The 21,971-nt window shown below is 25.4% G+C and overlaps 1 protein-coding gene and 1 long non-coding RNA gene across 2 annotated transcripts; one reads left to right on the top strand and one right to left on the bottom strand.

Annotated features, from left to right (window-relative positions):
• Positions 1 to 642: 642 nt before the first annotated feature.
• On the bottom strand, positions 643 to 11,304 carry LOC126552907 (uncharacterized). The gene is made up of 3 exons (XR_007606376.1): positions 10,089 to 11,304; positions 1,175 to 8,424; positions 643 to 1,045 (listed from the first exon to the last, which is right to left on the bottom strand). It is a non-coding gene; the product is annotated as an uncharacterized LOC126552907 (long non-coding RNA).
• Positions 11,305 to 11,927: 623 nt separating this feature from the next.
• Positions 11,928 to 18,948, top strand: LOC114132953 (uncharacterized protein C05D11.1-like). The gene is made up of 18 exons (XM_027998563.2): positions 11,928 to 12,650; positions 13,451 to 13,591; positions 13,672 to 13,772; positions 13,830 to 14,039; positions 14,196 to 14,318; positions 14,422 to 14,567; positions 14,640 to 14,739; positions 15,270 to 15,545; positions 15,634 to 15,888; positions 15,968 to 16,141; positions 16,219 to 16,455; positions 16,556 to 16,736; positions 16,846 to 17,098; positions 17,173 to 17,359; positions 17,444 to 17,587; positions 17,833 to 17,993; positions 18,065 to 18,217; positions 18,674 to 18,948. Exons 1-18 carry the CDS (start codon positions 12,455 to 12,457, stop codon positions 18,735 to 18,737), a joined length of 3,102 nt encoding a protein of 1,033 aa, XP_027854364.1. The 5' UTR covers positions 11,928 to 12,454; the 3' UTR covers positions 18,738 to 18,948.
• The last annotated feature ends 3,023 nt before the right edge of the window (positions 18,949 to 21,971 follow it).

Below are 21,971 nucleotides of genomic sequence, written 5' to 3'. Positions count from 1 at the left end.
ATATTATATTAAGAGGACACCACTTGTGTTGTCTCCATCTTACCATTATACAATATGGTAAAATGTGGCTAAGAACTACATAATATTTATCTAAAATAAGAACAGTTTTTTTTTAAGATTTAGATACATACAATATAATTAAATATTATAAAAAAAACTTAGTAAAATATCTTAATATTTTTAATTATAAGCATTTATCACACTATTGAAACATGTTTAGAGAGAAAACATAATGTATACAATATAAAATTATAAAATTTAAAAACAATTGTATTCCTTTGTATACACATAAATTACTTTTTTTAAGGTAATGCATTAATGTAAGAGAAATTTTAAAACTAAATAATAATACAACTATAAATTTGCCAATTTATACAATAATAACTTAAAATTAATTTTATATACTACCAACTTTACTGTTCTAAGAATTAAAGATAGGTTGAATAAAAAAAAAAAAAACTAAAATTATAATTTAAAATACTATTGGTTTTTAAAGTTTCAAGAAAATATGCACATGATACTTTATTTTTATTTAAATGAAATAAATTGGGAACATTATTAAAATTATATTTAGCTTATCTAAACTATGGTTTTATTGTGTATAAAATGATATTAAATGCAAAAATAATTACTAATAATTTTTTCTTTAGGATTTTTTCCAGACATTCTATATAATTATAATGAAAAAATCAATTTTGTAATTTTGTACATTATTGAATTAAAGGTTTCTTTTATTTAAGTTTCCTTTGATTTTTTATTTAATAATTGATACCAGACAATAATTTTTTTTTTTGGTTTGAATTATCACGAATAGTGTGATTCAGTTTTTAAATATGAGTTAGATTTTTACAACCATTGTTTCTTCTTGTTAACTGTTATTCCATTTTAAATTTGTTTTCGTCATTTGTATTTATCTATATTTCTAATACCCATTAATACTTCTTTTAGTTATAGTTGTATTAATCTTCTTATTATTTAACATTAATTATAATTTTATTCGTAATGGTTTTTCTATGTTGATTGTAAGAAATTGAGTTGGTTCTCTCTAAAATTAAAGTAAATAATAGTAAGTATAAAATGTATTTTTTTTAAATAATTATAAAAATATTATATAATAATTATTGTTAATATTTTTCTTTACACTAGAATTTTAATTTAAAAATCAACAACTTACCTTACACTTTGAATTTAAATCAACATGGTTTTTGATGTCTGAATCTTAAGTACAAAGCTAATTGTTTTTCAATAATTTAATCAATTTCTTTTGTTCTATTAGATGACTTTGTTTTGTTAAACATAAGACGTGTTGAGTTATGAACTAATATTTTGAAAATTTTTTCACATTAATCAAATGATGTTAATACAAAATATTACGTCAGTATTAAACATTGAATTAATATAATTTTACAAATAATTACTATAATCAATAACATGATAACCAATTCAAATAACAGTTACTTCTGGATAGCATATTATTTTAAAAATATTATAAGTACTGCACTAAGTTAATTTTAATGAAATTTATTACTTTAAGATATTTTAACATACACTGTTGTATTTATAACAAATTATTATTTTTAGGTATTATTAACAAACATTATCTCACGTAACCAGCCTTGTATGTATTATTATTTTATTGTTGAAATAGTCAAGTTATATACTTAATCTGTGATCCATAGATAGCTTAGATTAGAAACATACTTTATAGTACATAATATTTAATGTTAGTACAATTAATAAATTCAACCGACAATTCTTTTAAATATAAATATCAAAAAATAATTAATAAAGGAACTGCAAGATAAGACATTACAAAAATTATACTAGGTTTATGTTAAGTTATTTTACATTTTTTTATTGTGATTACGCAGAGGATTATGCAATAATATAATATTGTTGCCTATCAACTTATTGTGTAAACAAGATATGATCGAAACTTTTGACAATTAGAATAGAATGATCAAATCCTTCGGGTGACAAAGATAGAAGGTACGTACATAGCATATAATAATAACTTAATGACCTTATGGGTAAGGAAGTTACGTGTGCACAGACTTGCACAAATTCTGGACCTTATTGATTTTACTGTATTATTTTATATCATGCATTGATTCATAATTTCAACAAAAATATGTCTGTTGAATGCATCACCACTACTATAATGCAGTGACTGACTATAAACGCAACTTTTCATGCCACAGACGGTATTAATTATTATTATGATCGTAGTTACCATTTTAAGTCGATTCGACGTAAACGCTAGGAAGTACTTATAATGTAAAATCTTGAAATAGTTTTCAACGAAATAAGGAATCGGTTTCCAGTGATTGCCCCAAAACTTAGTCACGTATTATTGATAAATATAAATTTATAAGTCACATAACATTATTGCAAAAAAATTTGGATAAAGACAATCATCATTGTAATACTATATTTGTGAAAATATACTCTTAATTATAATAATTTATAATTTAATATAAAATATATAAAAAGAACAAATTTTTTTGGTTGGGCTGGAGCTGCACTTAGCATTAGGGTTCACCGCTGCTGTAAACAATTCTGATCATCAGTGATTGCCTAACTGTCCAATATTAGTCTGTTTTACTCACAGATATGTATAATAAGTTTAGTATATATATTAATATATGGTTATACTTTAGTTTATGATACTCATCTAGTCCCACCTATACAAATAACCAATTTAATTTATTTACACCTTATATCAATTAATAAATTACCACTAGAGATGGCAAAAAAATAACATAATTTATTAAACTTTTTCTTCCATGAATTAGATAATATTACATCAATGATATATCGATCCATAAGACGAAAATGTTAAGTAATACTCAATATTGTAAGCATCCTAAAAACATTAAGTGCTAAGTATTTCTTCATTTTTTGTTTTGAATAGTTACTCAGTACCGACAGTTACCTAAACCACAATACCATGAAACTAATTATTCCGCATATTATTTAATATAAAATGTGTAGGTTTTCTATGATAATTTAATATTTTTCTTGTAACAAAGTTTCTATCCTACATGAAAAATAAGTTTTAGTGATTTCACCTACCTGCAGAATAATGCCGATTAGGCTTTGATTTAGTTAAATCACATTTCAAGTATATAATTAATGTATTATGAACGGACTTGCGAGTTATAAGGCATGGATACCAAAACATAAATTCTATATATGATGTATTTTCTCATTTAGCTATAGATTACAAGTATTTCATAAACAAAAAAACAAATCATTGTAAAATCAGTACAAACTCTGTTCAGAATCTTATACGATTAATAGGTACGCACATAAGTCATAAAATATGGATATCAACAATGTAAACTTGTTTTAACATATTGAAATAAATTATTAATCAAAAAAGTAAAAAACAGTTTATTATCTCAAAATATGGTGTTCTACATAGAAGAAAAACACTGAATTCTTAAATATAGCCTTGGTAAAATTTAAAATATGGAAATTAAATTTATGAACTAGGGATTTTTACTTGTACCGTGAAAAGAGTCTAGTTAGAAAGCCTATATAATAAGAAAGTGACAAACTAGCTGAACGTTTTCTATTGGTTGGCTGTTATTACTGATCATGGGCACCATTTTTCATCCAAAATATTTAAATCCATAAAGTAAGAACTCTATGTTCAAATCATAGATACTATACCCCAGAATTCTGTGAATATACTAGTAATATTTGAACGAAAAATGGCTGCCATCACCCAGTTGGTTACTCTCTTATTATATAGGCTCTCTAAGTCTAGGTATTAAAAAGATGCTACACCCAAATCTGAAATGTTATAATTCAAACACATAACTTAGCAAATTAAATGTTCTAAAGACACCATTAAATATTTATGCTAGATTTTATAGTAAATATACATATTACCAAATTTTAAAATAATATCTGATAAACCTTGGGTTTTTAATTTTAAAACTCATTATGGTTCTAAAAATTTAATAACCATTTTCAAAATTAAGATTTAAGTATAACTTATCAATTTCTGCTATTAGAACTTAGAACACAAAAGATCTTTATGAATATTTTTATTTTAAACCTATGTGATTAAGTAATTGGGTAATTGTAGTGACTTAGTTGCACAAGGATCTAGGTTATTTTAATACATAGTTAAAAAAAGTCTTTATTTAAACTTAAATAATAAACTTTATACAAAAGTAGTTAGTTCAGTATTTTGGGTCTATGATCTTGATAGTTAATAATATGCTGTATTATAATTGTAAAAAAATTATACTTAATTAAATTATAATGCAAATTAATCTTATGTTACCAAGTAATAAAAAAATTACACTTAATTCAATAACTAGTCTTAGTATGGATTTAAAAGGATTTTTCAACTCGGGTTGAGTTATGAAAATTACATGGTATTGCGGTTTAGCTTACGCTAAATTATTATTATTAGACATTATATAGTCGTTTCTTTACTAAAAAGACTAAATAGTGAATGTAGGTTAGATAAGGTTTTTTGGTGTGTTCCAGAACACATTAAATGTTATGAAAAATATTATTTTTATTGTTGTCTTAACAATTTAATATAAAAATCATAAACTAATTTATGGCTGCAAAATCAAATATTAATATTAGTAAATTAAATTTAAATTTAAATATAGCCAACAATAACTTAATTTAGTTATTTTTTCTTATTAAATATATGTATTCAATTTTTGTTATTAATGCTAATAATTAGATAATACCACTATTTCTTTCATATTGGACACCAAGACTACTGTATATATTTATACAAGATTATACTTATACATTATCGGATAAGTTTGTTGTTCTATAAACAACTATAATGTTTTATGAAACAAATTGAAACAATAATTAAAAGATAAAAATTATTGTACTCAAATTATTCTATAAATACTTTAGATATAAAATGTAAGTATTATGTATTTAACTACGAATCCATACATTTTAGACTTACCTTAGTTTATTATTACTAATTATCTCATATCTCATATATTATATAAAGTGCTGAAGAAAAAATAAGAAATTGTTATTTTTTCTTAAGAATAACTCAATATCTATCGCAATTCTATCTTTTAAACCTCCTAATAATATACAATTCATATAACAGATTTACTATTACATAATTATCTATATCACTTATAAAAAAAAAAATTATAAGTGTAAGCTATAAAGATTAGAGATAAGAAGACTTAACTGCTATAGCCGCCTGTTTATAAAGTGGCTTGACTAAAGTCGCATGGTTATTCTGCCACCAGAAGAGAGTCGTTTGATAAGAGGCCTACATTTTACCACATATTATACGTTCTTTACTAAAAAATGTTCGTTCTTATTGATTTTTTTGAATTTGAATGAAATATAAAATGTGATTTATGATTCATTATTTATTACCTGGTTATTTTCAAGTACACCTAAGTATACAATTTAAGTTCAGAAGATGTTTACTATGAAAAAAGTTTAAAATTCACAATATTCTTTTAAGACTACGACTGGGTACGATTCTAATGAATAATAATAAGTGAAACATGATACATATATTGATTACTGATTTGGTCTCCTTATCTCTAATATTCATGGTATAAACTTATAGAAAAACTGAAGTAAAGCTAAATAATTTAGAGTCAAACTTTTCAGTTAAAATATATTGTAAAAATAAAAACATATGTACAGAATAATATACTATAGATATAGTATAATAAATGATTACAATTTAATTATTTGGTTATATCAAAATGTTGATGGAAGAATTTCTTTTGACCAACAGCCTCTTCTGCAATACAAAATTTGCTAAAAAAAAATTGACTACATAATTATTATTAAATAAATAATTTTTAACCGTAGAAAATAATGCTACTACTCTTAGACACTACATACCACAAATATCATTAGCTTCCAAAATAATTCTTCCATTCAACTCAATCATTTAGTAGCATTTCAATAATCCTTCTTTACACATTGAGCCATCTATTTCTTAGGTAACCCTTCCACTCTTGTAAGCAATATGTGTTTAGGTATTTTTTTCTTATTTATTCTTACAACATATCATAACCATCAGAACCTGCTATTTAAGTACTTCACTATATTTTCTGTATTTCAAAAATTTGTTATTTCACATTTTTCTTTAAAGTTTTAGGACCATAGCACATTACTGGTTTTTGGCAGCATATTTGATTTAAACTATGTAATTTTAAAGTTTTGTTTTGTCTTCAATTGTTTGATTGGTATGCTTACAGTTCTCCATGCTTCCCTTATTTTAACTTTTACTTGAATTTCTTGTATCTATCTTTATTCATGTCTATCATGGTTTGATTCATGGAATCCATCCTTGATTATTTTCATTAAGGCGCAATAAGTGCTTTATCATTTGGTTCCTTCAAACATTAACATTATGCAAAGATAGTTTTCTGTTGTTCTATTTAATTCTTCTACAATTAATACTTGGTTGTCATGTGACATTTGACAAGTTGTGCAATTTATAATAAACTAAACATACAAGGTTTGTTATTGTGTACAATTTAATCAACATCCTTCGGCAATACCAAATTTAAAAAGTATAAGTTTCTTTGATCTTTTTTTCTTCTCTATAAGTTGTTCCAAGTTTTTTAGCCATTTAGAGTCACGTATATATTTTAAGGAACTTTTCCTTAGTTGGGCCATACTATGCTGGTCAGTAAGTGAATTTTATTTTAAAAAGCTTTTACTTAACTTGTGCAATCTTATTAACTATGTACTCTCACCTAAGAACAATTCCAGTAAGATAACATACTAATTTAATAAAAATATAGTACTTGTTTCATGGATTGTCTATCTATTTTTTTGTCAAGATTAATAGTGTTCATTTATAGTAATAAAATGAGTAAATGCTTAACTAGTGATAATCAACAAATAAGCGTGTACTAAAATAATTAAGATCAAATTTTTTTATATATACTTCAAGATTAATAAGTAAAACAAAAAAATTAAAATATTGTGAACTATTTAAACTTATTTTTCATTGTTCCTAATGTTTAATTTAATTTGTTAATATTTTTGATATGATAACGGCGGTTGCATGCAGGAAAAATTGTCACGTTCTGCGCGTTTGACTATGTTCATATACATCAAAATTATTCTCCGTTCGTGAGCGGCCATTAATGTAGTTTCTATAACAACCACAATGTGATAATTATCACATAAAATTATCTTTCAGAAACCAACTTTCCAGACAACCAGATTTTTTAATTTAAAAATAAACAAATAACACTTAAAAAAAAAATAAAAATAAAAAGTTTTAAAAATTAATCTGGGCTCTACTATAAATCAGTGACTATATAAATTTAATTTATTTTTGTAGCTCTTTAAAACTTAATAATAATAGTTGTATTTTATTAAAAATTATAGCTTATTTAATTTAATAAATAAATAATAAGTAGAATATAATTTGATGTTAATTTGTGTTATAAAGTCAGAATTTATAATTTAAAAATTTTAGCACATAAAAATATAAAATAATATTTATATACTATACTATCAACTGTGAATGAGCTAGACCTATTTGATTATTTTAAAAGCAAGATATGAAAATGTTTCATTATACTTGTAGACTCCATTTCCACATGTATTATCTTACAAAATATACGACATAAAAATTTTTTGTTCAGAAGTCCAATTTTGTGTATTATGTTTTTCTGTTTGAAGTGAAATGATCAAGATATCAAATTTATAAGTAAATACATTTTCTGCTTTTTAAAAATATCTACTATGTTAATATATGAATGTGATAGATCAAAATTAATAACAACCCCATTCATAAATTGATTCAATGCCATTTTGAAAAACATCCTCACTATTAAATATGTATTTAAGTTAATTCAAGTAGGTACACAGTAAGTTAGTATCATCTAATGAAAATATGCACAATTTAAATACTCGAACAAGTTTAAGTTCATTAGAAATTCAAGTTGAATCTGAATTAAATGAAAATAAATGTATAAAACGTAAAATAACTTAATAAAAATAAAAATAAATTAATAACTATTTAAAATACCATAAAATTAATAATTTTATATTATACATTTATAATATACTAAGTTGGCAGATAAAGTTTGTGAGTGTATTATTTAATAATTTTGTTTTAATCAATATTTACTGGATGTCAAAATGAAATTTTAAAAACATAATTGTAGGTATGTATCTTTAGTAACCTCAATTAAAAACATGTATAGCTATGAAACTCTCTATTAGAAGTAAGTAGTATGTAAATAATTTTGAAATAAATAAATGAAAACTACAGTTACCAGACATTTATCTTGAGTTGATATTGAATGCACACAGCATTGTGGCTATGTCGACATTTATCATCAAGTAAATTAATTTAACTAATGAAACAAATTGAAATAAATCCAAGATTGGTTGAATGAAATAATCATCAAATGGCGATACCTTCTATAAAATATGTAAAAGCATTAATAAATAATTATTGAAAAACGGTTTCTTTTTAAACAAAACAAAACACTACTTATCTGAATAGAATATTATTAAAAATTAGTTATCTAAATAAACTACTTCAAGGAAGTTTTTTCTGGGCGAGTATAAATTAGTTTTTAAGTTTAATGAAAACTTAAGTACCTGAATCATATGATAGGTGTTTAAATAAATAGTGGTTGTTTATATTTTAGAACTAGGTATATCATTGGTATCTAATACATAAATACAGTATTCTTATTTTTGCTAAACATACACTTTTGTGTTAACATATTAGTGATAAATGATTATTCTTATTCATATACAGTAGATTCTGAGAGAAACATTCTTACAAAGAGTATCTACATACGTGCAGATATATCGGTACATATGTATCTCTTGTTATAGCAATTGGTCGCTATAACAACCAGTTACTATAAATAATGCTTGTTTTAACTGGTAACATCCTCGGTATCGCACAAATTAACAGAATGATCCCTAGCCATAAGACATATACATGTCAATAAGAGATTAAATAATATGGTGGTTATCGATGATTAGTTATATTAGTTATATTGGCTTACTTATGATGGTATGTAATGCTGCTACTTAAAGTTTAAAATTAATTTGTGTGTTTATATGAGTGGTTAAACTGTTTAAGATCCATGGTTACTTGAATTTATACTAATAAATAAAACATCTCAAATTATAGTAGAAAACAAGTATCCACAATTTGCGATTTTTATTATAATCAAATGAAAAATAATAAATATTATATACAGTCGAGTCTCGATAACTTGAACTTCAAGGGAGGTAAAAATTCATTCAACTTATGTATTTTTCGAGTTAAAAATATTGCGTTGAGTGTATGAAAATTCCATAGGGACAAAAAAAAAATTAGAGTTATCGAGGTTTTCGAAGTTCGAGTTATCAAGACTCGACTGTATTTTTAAGTAGCAACGAAAACATTAAATTAAAATATATATGGTGGTGTTGCATTGTGTAGAAAATTGTTTTGGTCCTAGGCACATTCCATGTTAACAGTTCAGTGCTACACAACTTTAATTATGGTCATAACACATAGTACTTCAATTATTTTTACTATAATAAGGATATTGCTATTCATGCATATTATCTCGAAAAAATAATAGTTACGACTTGACGTGTTAGGTCACAAGCTGAATTAGCAATCTTAACAATTTTATTTTTAGATGGACAACCATAATACAATACAATTTATGTCTCTGTTTGGTTATAACCAAACTGATAAAACACATATAATGTTTGAAACGTTAAAAGTGACTTCCGTGGACTTTACAATATAAGGCGAAAATGGTGGAATAATACCAAAAGACAATATAAGTGATCGATTTGATGGGTGGTGAGGGGGAGGCACGCGCACGCACTCATACTAAATACCACACGACGTTGTACTACGCAAATACAACAAAACGTCGTTGGCAGCCGTCGAAAAGTCTTTTTTAAACGTCTTGCCAACGATAATTGAACGCGCGCAAGCGAATAAACATCGAGCGGCAGATCAGAAATCATAACATTTAAGCGACACGACGTAAATGGTCATCGAGTCTAAACATTCATAGCATACCTACTGTTGTTTAATAGCAGCATAAGGAGAAAACACTCACCGGTAGTGGTTTTGGAGTGGACTAGGCAAATGTTGAGCGGATGAATTGAGAAGTCACAAGCGGTAAACGCCTGTAACGTCGTCGACGAAAAATTTTCTCTATCCCGCGGTGTGGAGCCGATTGTCGGTTTTTCGCTGTTGCCGTAGTTGGATAAAAAATGTCGTGAAACGTATTCTTCGGAACGTTGTGTGATTTAGATGGTTGGCGGGCAAGAGAAAGAAAAACAGTAGATGATTGTTTTAAAAACCTGAGTATAGTGCCGTGATGCAGGACGATTTCACCAAGATGACGGAAAAAAAACCTTGTCGGCGTTAGTATCGTGAATGGCGAACGTGTAGTCGTGCAGGCAGTGTGTGGTTACCACAAAAAGATAGTATGAGCGTGTATTAGTGCGTCGGCGCGTCCGGTTACCACCCACCGGCGGCGATGGGTCATCGATGGTTTGTCCCAAACGTCACTTGTACACAACCGACATTAGGTTTATTATTAATATTAAGGCACTAAATATTATCCCGAATATTATAATATTATTATTATTATTTATAATATTATTGTTATTTAAAGTATTGTTTATAGTGCCCTAATTAATATAATGTTGTCTACGCTGGGAACGTCACATTTCCCCCAACGACGACGTTTGGACACGACGACACCGCAATACAACGCTGTACTGTCTGTACCACAAAATAGTCAAAGATTATATAATTACTATACCGCATATTTACCGTGGTGTAAATAATGCCGACGGCACGTAGATATTTGGTTGTTATCGTGTTTTAAAGAACATTATTATAATTTATAGATTACGTACAGACTACAGACATACACTTACACTAACACTCGGTAGACAGTAACAGGCATACAGACAACAGTATACACTAACAGATGATTTTCGACGAGCACGAAATAGGTGTGCAATGTGTGCATAGTTTTCAACTACTCCACCATTACATACTTGTTAGTTGTTTGTCGTATGAGAATTACTTCATACTTGAATAATAATTATAGGACACGAGTATATGAAATTGCGGAAAAAAAGTCCCGACGTAAAACGTCTCACCTTCAATAATATAGACTTGATTTTGTGTTACCTTTTATTTGTGTAACGATTGGCAGTTGAACGCACTCGTTTCGATATAATTATTTAAATGATATAGTAATAGTAAATATAATAAAATATGATAAAATTTTATAATGAAATAACTCAAATAGGTAACATATATCTACAATAGTTACATTACATCATACTACCATATCAATTACAACATAAATATAAAATTTTATTTTATATATAAATATAAATATTAAAATATATATTATTTAAATTAACAAAATATTTTTATCATACATGATTCTTATATTATTGTTAAAAAATCTAAGATGCCGATTTTGCCATTTTTTCCGCTTATATTTGTATACATAAATTTTGTAGACGTATTTCTGCGGTCCGAGTTAGTCCTAGTTTTCTTAGTTCTTAAATCGCCTACAACATCTAGAGCTAATTTCGCTTCATCTGAGGAAATTTCCATTTTTATTTTTCGAATTAATTTCTATATAGTTGGATGCTTATGGGAACGAGTTTTTTGAACTTGACTTCCAAAGGAAGATTGAGCGACTTTTTTAAAAAGTATCATTAAATTATGCATACAAAAACACACAATTTGAAAAAAAACATCGCTTGAGAGCTAAACTAGAATTATGCCGCTGAATCTTCAGGCCTATTGAATCATTTACATAATATGAATCGAAACAGTGAGGTATAATGCCATTATTTTGCATCCAAACATCGAAAGACTTTTATTGTTTATTACATATTTACACGGGGTTACAGTACGCGCCGTGTTTTGCATGATATACCGTATTATAGACTTAAAGCAAAATAAGTAGGTATATTGTATAATAATAATAATAAGTCTATGACCGTTTACGTCATAACGTGTGGAGGTGTGATGTGCGGTAAGAAGGGAGACGGCCTATGAACCTTATCTTATCCAAAATCGCGTGATCGTACCGCCACCACTATTAAATATACTGTAACCACAGTTAATCGTTTAAGTAGTTTCGTTTGGTGTATGATCATTGGTCGACTGTCTCTGCGTTCCACGTGTGATAACGCCCGGTATGGCGGTATTTGCTATATCTTACCGTGGCTTGTTCCGTTGCAATTTTGTTTTGTAGTGGTTACATTGTCTTACTCAAGATTCGTTTCTACGGCTAACGATTGATTATATGATTACTAAAAATTAACTGTCAATTAAATCGTTTGCTCGGAACACACCAACTGCTCGACCGCCCGACTTGTTGTTTTTCTTTCGGTCGGCCGGTTTTGTGTGAATCCGACTTTGTCGTCTCTGAAAGAATTACTTATGAACAACGAACGCAGTGGAATGGCTCCCGTAGATGTGACGCTCAGCGAGAAGCACTCTAACCGTTTTCAGTTGATCAATTATTCAAAACTTGAATCCGCGATACCGATATACAAGTACAAATGTCTGCGCACTGGCATCACCGTTGTTTTCGGTGACATAGAGGGCCCGCTGGTCCAAGGATATTTCACTCTTGGTAACACATAAATATTTTCTTTTTTTTCTCGGTTTTTCAATGTTTTAAGTAGGTACCAATGACTATATTGCAAATTGTTTGTATAAGCTATTTGCTAGAACCCACAGGCCACAATGCCTATGCAATTACCATGGGCAATTGTGTTGTTATTTGATTTTGCATTGTGTTCATTCTTCATTGACATACATAACATTAAATGTTTTATGATGGCAGGTAGAAATTGACGATTATACTTAAATCATTTTTATAAACACTAAAATCCGGATCAAGCAAATATTGTCTGCCACACTGATTGCCCTTAAGTAGTAGTGCAGTTTTGTTATTTTGATAGTAAATTCTCAAACAATTATCTTTATAATTTAAACTAATCAACAGCTCATTCAATCTTACTTAGAACACACAATATTTAGCTATACAAATTAAATTTTAAATGAAAATCTTGAATTTCTTTTAATTAAAAACTATTTGCTAAGCTAAAGTTGAAAAGCATTGTTTAGCATTTAAATTTTAAAATTCAAAGTTATCTTCCAGATCAAATAATGTCATTAACTTAACTCTGTCTTAAAAATATGTAATATTAAAATGATTATTACAGCGTATAGAGCTGCAAGTTTCAAAAAAATCATACCAAGAAAATTGTTTTCCATTAATTCTTTTATTTATGACCAATTTTTAGCTTATACCTAGATAAAACATTATTTCTTTCAGTTAATAATTTGCATGAGTTGTATTCATCAGTAGATTAGATAGATTAATAAAATAAAAAATGTATACCATTTTTTTCAAATATTTATTTATAGCTACTGAAGCACACGATGGTGATGGTATTCCACATACACTAGAACACTTAATATTTCTAGGATCTGAAGATTATCCTTTTAAAGGAGTTCTTGACTTATTGGCTAATCGCTGCCTTGCATCTGGCACAAATGCTTGGACAGGTAAAAAACAATGTTTATTTTCCTTTAATATTAATAAACAATAGTCTTATTGAATTTTTACTATACTACAATTTTCTCAGATGTCGATCATACTTGCTATACAATCAGCACAGCTGGTAGTGAAGGTTTCCTATCACTTCTTCCAGTCTACCTCGACCATATATTATACCCTACAATTAAAGTATGAATTTTTTAATTATTTACATACTACAAGATAATTATTTAATTAATTATTTAGGAATGTGGGTTTATTACTGAAGTCCACCATATAACGTATGAAGCAGAGGATGCTGGTGTTGTGTATTGTGAAATGCAAGGTAGGGAAAATACTGGAGAAAGTATTGTATCAAGAAATATGTTGGAAAATTTGTATCCGGGTAAATGTGGCTATAAATCTGAAACTGGGGGTATTATGAAAAACCTAAGGGAATCAACTACAAATAATAAGGTAATTATTGTATTGAAATTATGTATTCTTTTATTAATTATTCATATGTAGAACCTACTATAATAGCAAGTGTTTTATCATATAACAACATGTTAGTTTTTAAATAAAAATGTTTTAGATAGTTATTGATTAATTAATTGTATTTATTTATTATAGATTCGTAAATATCACCATGCATTCTATCGTCCTGAAAATTTATTACTTCTTATTAGTGGAAAAATAGATCATTCTTCTGTGTTTGATGTATTAGAACCGTTCATTCAAAAGATTTTATCAAAGGTTTTATATTGTTACTCTTTTTTTCATTAGATTGATACTTACTCAAATATTTTTACTATGAATTTGTATGTAAAATATAATGTATAAATTATTAATATTGCAGGGTAATCGAGGAGATTATGTCAGGCCTTGGCAAAATCCGGTAGATCCATTAACTGTATCTTCAAATAATGCTGTGCTTTTTCCTTCTGATGAAGAAACCAATGGCATAATAAGTGTTGGGTTTAGAGGCCCAAATTGCCTAAAAGAGTAAATAGTTTATTTGCATATTAATATTTAATAAGGTATTATGTGTACTAAATTTGTTCTTTTTTTTTTTAGTTATATTGCATGTCAATTATTGTTGAAATACTTGACAGATACTCCAATAAGTCCTTTACCTAAAGAAATGGTTGAAATTGCAGATCCCTTCTGCACTGATGTAAGAAATATAAAAATTGCATTTAAGAAATTTTAAAATATTTTTTCCAAGACCTATTAATCTTTATCACTGATAATGATTGTATAATATGATCTTTAAAATGAAATCATCACTAAAATCAAAAAAGAAATTCTGTCCAATAATATAAAAACTATCTTGATAAATTATTTATTTTGAATATTTTAATAAAATGTAACTAAGTATAAGATATGTACGTTATAATTAAAAATAAAATTAGTTAGTACTAAAATTTTATTATAAGAGCATGGGCATAATAATTTCATTTTATTTTATTTTTAATTAAAAAAGTGATTCAATTAACAAATAAAAATGTGATGGTACCATACATTATTACTACTACTTAATAGATATTTATTTACTTTTAAATGGTAGTTTTTTGATTATTTTGACTATTTAATCTATTAGAGTTATATGAATGTAAAATTAATAGGTTTAATAAAATATTTTATAACTTTATATATATATTTATTTTTATTTTTTATTTTAATATTGCATATATATTTTTACAGGTATCTTTTGATATGACTGCTCACAATGAACCTTCTATAACTATAAATTTTGAAAACGTTCCTATTGAAAAAATGGAAGCTGAAATAATACCTTCAAAATTGGATGAAGTATTTAATAAACTTTTAATCGATGAGAGTTATCTTGATTTGACAAGATTAAGAACATTTATTAAGAGAAATCAACTACATATATTGAGTTACTTAGATAACTACCCACATGAAAAATTGTCTTCAATAATTATAGAAGATTTTTTGTATGGAAATTCTTCTACTGACGTGAGTAATATTATTTGTATTTAATGTAAATTTCCAAGAAATTAAATGTTAGTAACACTCTCATATGAATATTTTTTTATAATTTCAGTTGGAACAAAAATTGAATAAAATGAGTATACTAAAACAATTGCATAATGAAGAAATCATGTTTTGGAAAGGAATATTGGAAAAGTATTTGATTAATGGTAATAGAGTCATTGTTAGGGGTATACCTTCTATAAAAAAACAAGAAGAGCTTGCTAATGAAGAAAAAGAAAGAGTACAAGAACGACAAAAAATATTAGGAGAAGAGGGCTTGAAAAAAAAGGCAGTCGAATTATTGAATGCCAAAGTTGAATGTGAGGTAAGAGCTAAGAGCTATAAAATATTTTTAGGATTTATTTTGATTTTTTAAAAATTCTTAATAAATGTTTGTGTTTTAGACAAAACCACCCAAAGAACTTTTAACATTACTTAAAATTCCTAATATTGAATGCATACAATTCTATTCATATAATACTTTCTCCACAAATTCTATAAAGCAACATGACTCATTTAAAATAACTAATGCGCCCATATACATGGAAGTAGATAATATTAAAAGTAACTTTATCTATGTAAGTATATTTTTTGCAAAGTTAAAAATCTATCAATTAATTATTTTGTTAATTTTTAACTATTTTTTGTTTTGCAGATGTATACTTTTATCAATACTAAAGATTTACCCATGAACCTTCGAATGTATTTACCAATTATGGTTGATTTGTTAATGAAAAGTACAGTCATTTGCGATGGTATTAAAATTCATCATACTGATATTATTGCTGAATTAGAAAAAGATATTATGTTTTGGAACTCGGAAATAGGAACGTCATCATCATCTCACTTTTTATGTGGAACTTTCTCTTCTGTTATTTCATTATTCTTCCAAGTAATCATATTACATTTATTTCATTCAAGAAAAATATATATAAATAATATAAATCATGTGAAAATTTTTAATCAATTTTAATAATTCTTAATTTTTTTAGTTGGAGCCAGAAAAATATGATAAAGGCATCAAGTGGCTGCATAATTTTTTGTTCAATACAGAAATAACAAAAGAAAAATTTTCAATTACTTTAACAAAAATAATTAACGAAGTTTCAAGTTATCGAAGAGATGGGAATCATATGTTAAGAGATATATTGCGTAATATAATCTATAAAAATAGTAAGTCGTTGCAGATAATAAATAATTTGTTTTCTATTATTTAGTATAAGCATTTCACGATACAGATTGTTTTAAACTAAAACAATTTTGTTTTATTTTATTTGTATAGACAGCAACCACTATGCGTGCAGTACATTGAGACAACATAAATTCTTGTCAAATTTACAAAACTATATAGAATCTGATGAAGGGTGGGCATCTGTTACCGATGATTTGAATAATGTGAAAATGATTTTAGCCAATCCAAATAGTATAAAAATGCATTTATCTGCTGATTTAGATCGATTGTGTGAAATTAAACCTAACGCATCTTCACTATTAGAAAAACTACTTCCTCCAAATGTTGAATGTTCTGAAAAATCGTGAGTAATGAAGTCAATAAGCATAACTATATATATGTAAATTTTAAATAAAATGGTATTTACATATGTTGCAGATTTGAAACTGTTTTTGACTATGAATATATTTTGCCTAATAATCAGTGTACCATACGAGCTTGTGCTGTTGGTATGGGTGCCATTGAATCAAGTTATTTCATACAAGTAGCTGATTGTATCGATGACTTTAATCATCCAGATATGCCAGCTTTATTAGTATTTTTGCAATATTTTACACAATTAGAAGTATGTTATGAATAAAAAAAATAAAATTAAAAATTAAAATATTTTTTCCCATAATTGTTTTTTAAACTTTTTTCCATTCGATAGGGGCCAATGTGGAAAAATATTCGTGGACTTGGTCATGCATATTCATATAGTATTACTCCAAGACCCAATGAAGGATTACTGTTGCTACATTTTTATCGTTCCGTAAACGTACCTGCTGCATATAAAGAAACTAAAAATATAATGGTATGTTTAATCGAACTATTTTTTGTAAAATATCAAATTTGAACTCAATATTTATTTAATATACCTATACACTAAGTTCATTGATAATAATATGTCTACATGAAATGGTTTTTTCTTTTTTTTTCTATCAAATATAATAAAAATATTCGGACAAGATAATTTATAACAACAAATTAAATTAATGTTTTATTATTGTTATTGTTTAAATTAATATATTGATTTAATAAGTTATTTTTCTATGGCAGGAGTCTCATTTAATCAATGGTGCAGTTTGGGACTCAACACTATTTGAATCCGCAAAATGTTCTGTTATCTTTGAAATTGCAGAAAGAGAAAAGTCAATAGGTGACTTAATTACACAGTCTGTACTGTTTCATTTTAGAAATTTGTCGCCTGATTATAATAGGTAAATACTAAATAACATAATTGCATGTTATTGTTAAATTATTCTTATTTATAATTTTGACACATGTTTAGAAAACTTATCAAGAAAATATCTGAAGTAACACTTGAGGAACTTCCACTAATTGGGAATAAGTATGTGATGCCATTATTTAATCCAACATATACAAGAACAGCAATGGTCTGCCCACCATCTAAATTAGACGATGTTGCTAATGAATTCAAAAAGTAAGTTCAATTGTATTCTAAAATTGAACTATTTTGTACATTCAAGAATGTTCACATTATGTTAATTACAATTAGAATGAACCATTATTAATATTCATATTTTCCTTATTTGTTATTGTTGTAAATAAGTAGTGTTAATCAAAATGTTATTATAATAGACAAGTTGCTTGTGCTAGTGATGATTAGCATTGAGTGCATTAATTTTACTTCTACTACATCTATCTTAGAATGTAATTTTACTTATATTACATTCAAGAACAATTTTAATGTTTTTTAATGATTTACTTTTAATTTCTTATTTTATTTCAATAATTCTATTTATTAGTCACTATATTATGTTGCGACCAATTATAATTTCTATTTAAACTTGTTAAAAGAAATAGTTTTTTAATTCCATACTTATTATTTATGAAGCCTAAGCTAGTACAATTACTTAAATATCTTATTTTTTTCCAGGATGGATATTGACATGACCATTTACAAATCGTTAGAAGACAGTATTCTCAACAGTGCTACTTAAATCTTCAATTTTTTTTTAATATATAATTTATATAAATTGAATTTCATATTATTTTTTCAGTATAGCCTTTATATTTTTAATCGACTCATAAACCATCTCTTTTACATTTATGCTTCTATATTTTTTATAAGTTTATAATATTATCTATATTATATTGTAACTGTTCAATTATTTGCTTTTTAATTAAATTCAAATTCATATTATTAAAGAATGTTGTTATTACTTGATTTTAATTTACAATACTACATTAATGTAATATTAGTTATTATAAAAAAATTCAATTAGAATTTATAATAATTAATTGATTCACAAAGTAATAAATACATCAATTTTCAAACAAATATCAGGTATAAATTAAAATACATATATATATATTATATATGTTCTGAAAATTTCAAAAAAAAAAAATTATACTAGAAATTGATAAAAGCATTATAGACAAAAAAGTACTAAAATATCAAGTATTTACAACTATTAGATAACTGTTTACCAATATAATGTTTAAATTTAAAATATGAGAATAGTAAAGTGGATGTAAATAAATATAATAATTACAGATTGTTTAAAATATCCGAGATAAAATGTTAAAATGTATTAAATAATATAAATAAAAATGCTATTACAAGAAAATTATGAAAAGCATATAATATAATATTCTATCTATCCTTGCAACATATCATTAAGCGAAAAAAAAAAATACGTAAATGGATAAACATTAACCTATATATTATACAAATATTTATATTTCGCAGATTTATTTGTGTTTAGTACAATAATATATCTAGGTCTCAGATTTATATATATATATAAAAAAAGTCAAAATATGTGATTAAATATGTAATAAAATATCGCTTTATATATGATAAAAAATAAAAAATATATGGAAGGTTGTAAAAATTTTTAAAATCAAAATATAACTGAAAAAAACTAAAATTATTTTTATAAATGACAAAAAAATAAAAATAAAAAAACAAGACAAATCAATTAAAACATATGAAATTGAACCTTATTGTTTTTTATATCATAAACTAATATTATTATACTCTAATTTTTCAAAATTGAAAGCTCTACGATTTGGCTTTAACACAAATTTTTATTGACTGAAGGAATGCCCAACTTCAACTGATGTAATTATTGCAAAAATCATTTTTGCAATGTCCAAAATAGTGAGTTCAGTTTACAATAATGTCTTACTTTTTTTCACAATGGACATCTCTTATTAATTTTATAGAATTTAAACTAGGATTTTTATTTTATACACTGTACATTTTTCTTTAACAGCTATTACAATGATACTTGTACAGTTGTATTTATGTTGTGCTCTCTACAGATTTTTCTATGAGTTTTAGATTTTGAATTAAAGTAATTTTACGCATTTTTAGTTGTTTTATTTTATCCTCCAAAAATCCAAAATTTATATATATAAATTTAATTTATTTTTTTATCAACTTTGCTGAATTGTTTTATTGCTTTTTGAACAGAAAAACTGCTGAAATAGGATCAAACATTAACACAACCTCTTTTATTTTATCAAAGTTATTGTAATAGTATTCGACTACTCTGAACCATGTCTCCCACCTTGTAATTATTATTATAATATATTGAAAACATTTGAAAACAATCAATGGTTGTTTTTTAAATTCATTATATTATAATCACTAAATTTATAACTGAAAACTGGTTTAAAATTTTAATTGCTAAATTCACTAGATCACTAAGATTTGTATACATCAACTATTATATTTATTGTGACATCAATATTAAGTCTTAATTAATTGTGTTTTTTACAATTATTATTATACTGATGTAAATAGTATTAAATTACATTTAAAATTCTTAAGACAATTTGGAAAATATTCAAAAACATAATTGTATTATTATTATTGTGGGTTTTTTTGTGATTAAATTTGTTGTTTACCAATAAGATTTACTATACATACATTATTATCACGTTATGTTAATACTTAACATAATTATTTTTAAAATAAATTTGTTTCACTTATTTATGTAGATTTATTTGGATATTTTTAATAGAATTTTTTAGAGTTTCTAGATATTTTTGAATTTTTTTAGGGCATTTTTATGTGTTTTTTTTTAGGTTATCAACATCCTATATCTACTTAGCATCAACATATAAATTGATAAATAATAAATATTATAATATTTCTTAGATTTTCTTTGCTACTATCAATCTCTATAATACTGATACTCAAACATTTGTTAATCATATAAAATAATTGGTAATTTAAGATATTTTAATCATTTACTTGTACTTAAATTATTATTTTGAATTTTATTACAAATTTTCTATTTGAATAAAAGAAAATAAATATTTATTTGGTTGTCATAAATTAACTTTTAGCTTAATAATATTATGATTATTTTAAGTTTTTTTAAGATCTATAACAGTTAATAAATATAAAATACAAGAAACATATTATATTAAATCTCAAAATCGAATTGTAGGCTTGTTACTGGTATACAATTACATGAAAGAAAAAATACTTTCTCTATCCATATAATATTTTTAATTTTTTTAGAATTAATGAACCACATTTTTTTGGACGTTCTTTCGAGCATTTTTCTTTATTTTTTTCTAAATTAAAACTACATTTTAAAATTATATAAAGTATAACATAAATTTAGTAGTAAGCACACAAACATGTTTTCAAGCAATTAAATGATAGTATAATATTAATATGATATTACAAGCAATATATTTCTAAAACTTAAATTTTGCTTTTAATTATTAACATATTGTATAAGTTAACTGCTATATTACATAATGTTTTTATTTTTCATATTAATTAAACAATATATTTTTTTTATCATTTAGCTTTCCTTAATAATAATATGATAATAATAATATAATAATAATAATAATAATAGTAATGATAATGAAAATAAATACCCAAGCTAAAATTAATATAACAATTCTATCATAAGCAGCATAAAAGACTTTTATAAATTTGAGTCATTAAAACGAAATAAGCTTATTCAGATAGTTTGTGAAATCATTGTAGCATTACTTTAGAGGGATAAGATATAATAATTAAATTTGTTGACCATCAAAATATTAAAATGAGACTTGAATTGCCTGAAATATTAAATAACCATATACCATTATAATGAACAATATTAATAATATACAGTTAATACATACAAAATGTTACAAAATGATAGAAATAATGTTTAACAAAAGAAAATTAAAGCAATTCAAGCGATCAATATTAA

Source organism: Aphis gossypii, chromosome X, assembly GCF_020184175.1.
Source record: "Aphis gossypii isolate Hap1 chromosome X, ASM2018417v2, whole genome shotgun sequence".
NCBI classification, from domain to species: domain Eukaryota; kingdom Metazoa; phylum Arthropoda; class Insecta; order Hemiptera; family Aphididae; genus Aphis; species Aphis gossypii.
Note: the sequence above shows the minus strand (reverse complement) of the source record. Positions and strands in the feature narration are given on the sequence as shown.

Excerpts from the sequence above, each read along its gene's own strand:
- LOC114132953 (XM_027998563.2), top strand. The coding sequence starts at position 12,455 with ATGAACAACGAACGCAGTGGAATGGCTCCCGTAGATGTGACGCTCAGC. Across the intron at positions 13,592-13,671 it reads TGGCACAAATGCTTGGACAG|ATGTCGATCATACTTGCTAT; the intron begins GTAAAAAACAAT and ends CAATTTTCTCAG. Across the intron at positions 17,588-17,832 it reads AAGAAACTAAAAATATAATG|GAGTCTCATTTAATCAATGG; the intron begins GTATGTTTAATC and ends TTTCTATGGCAG.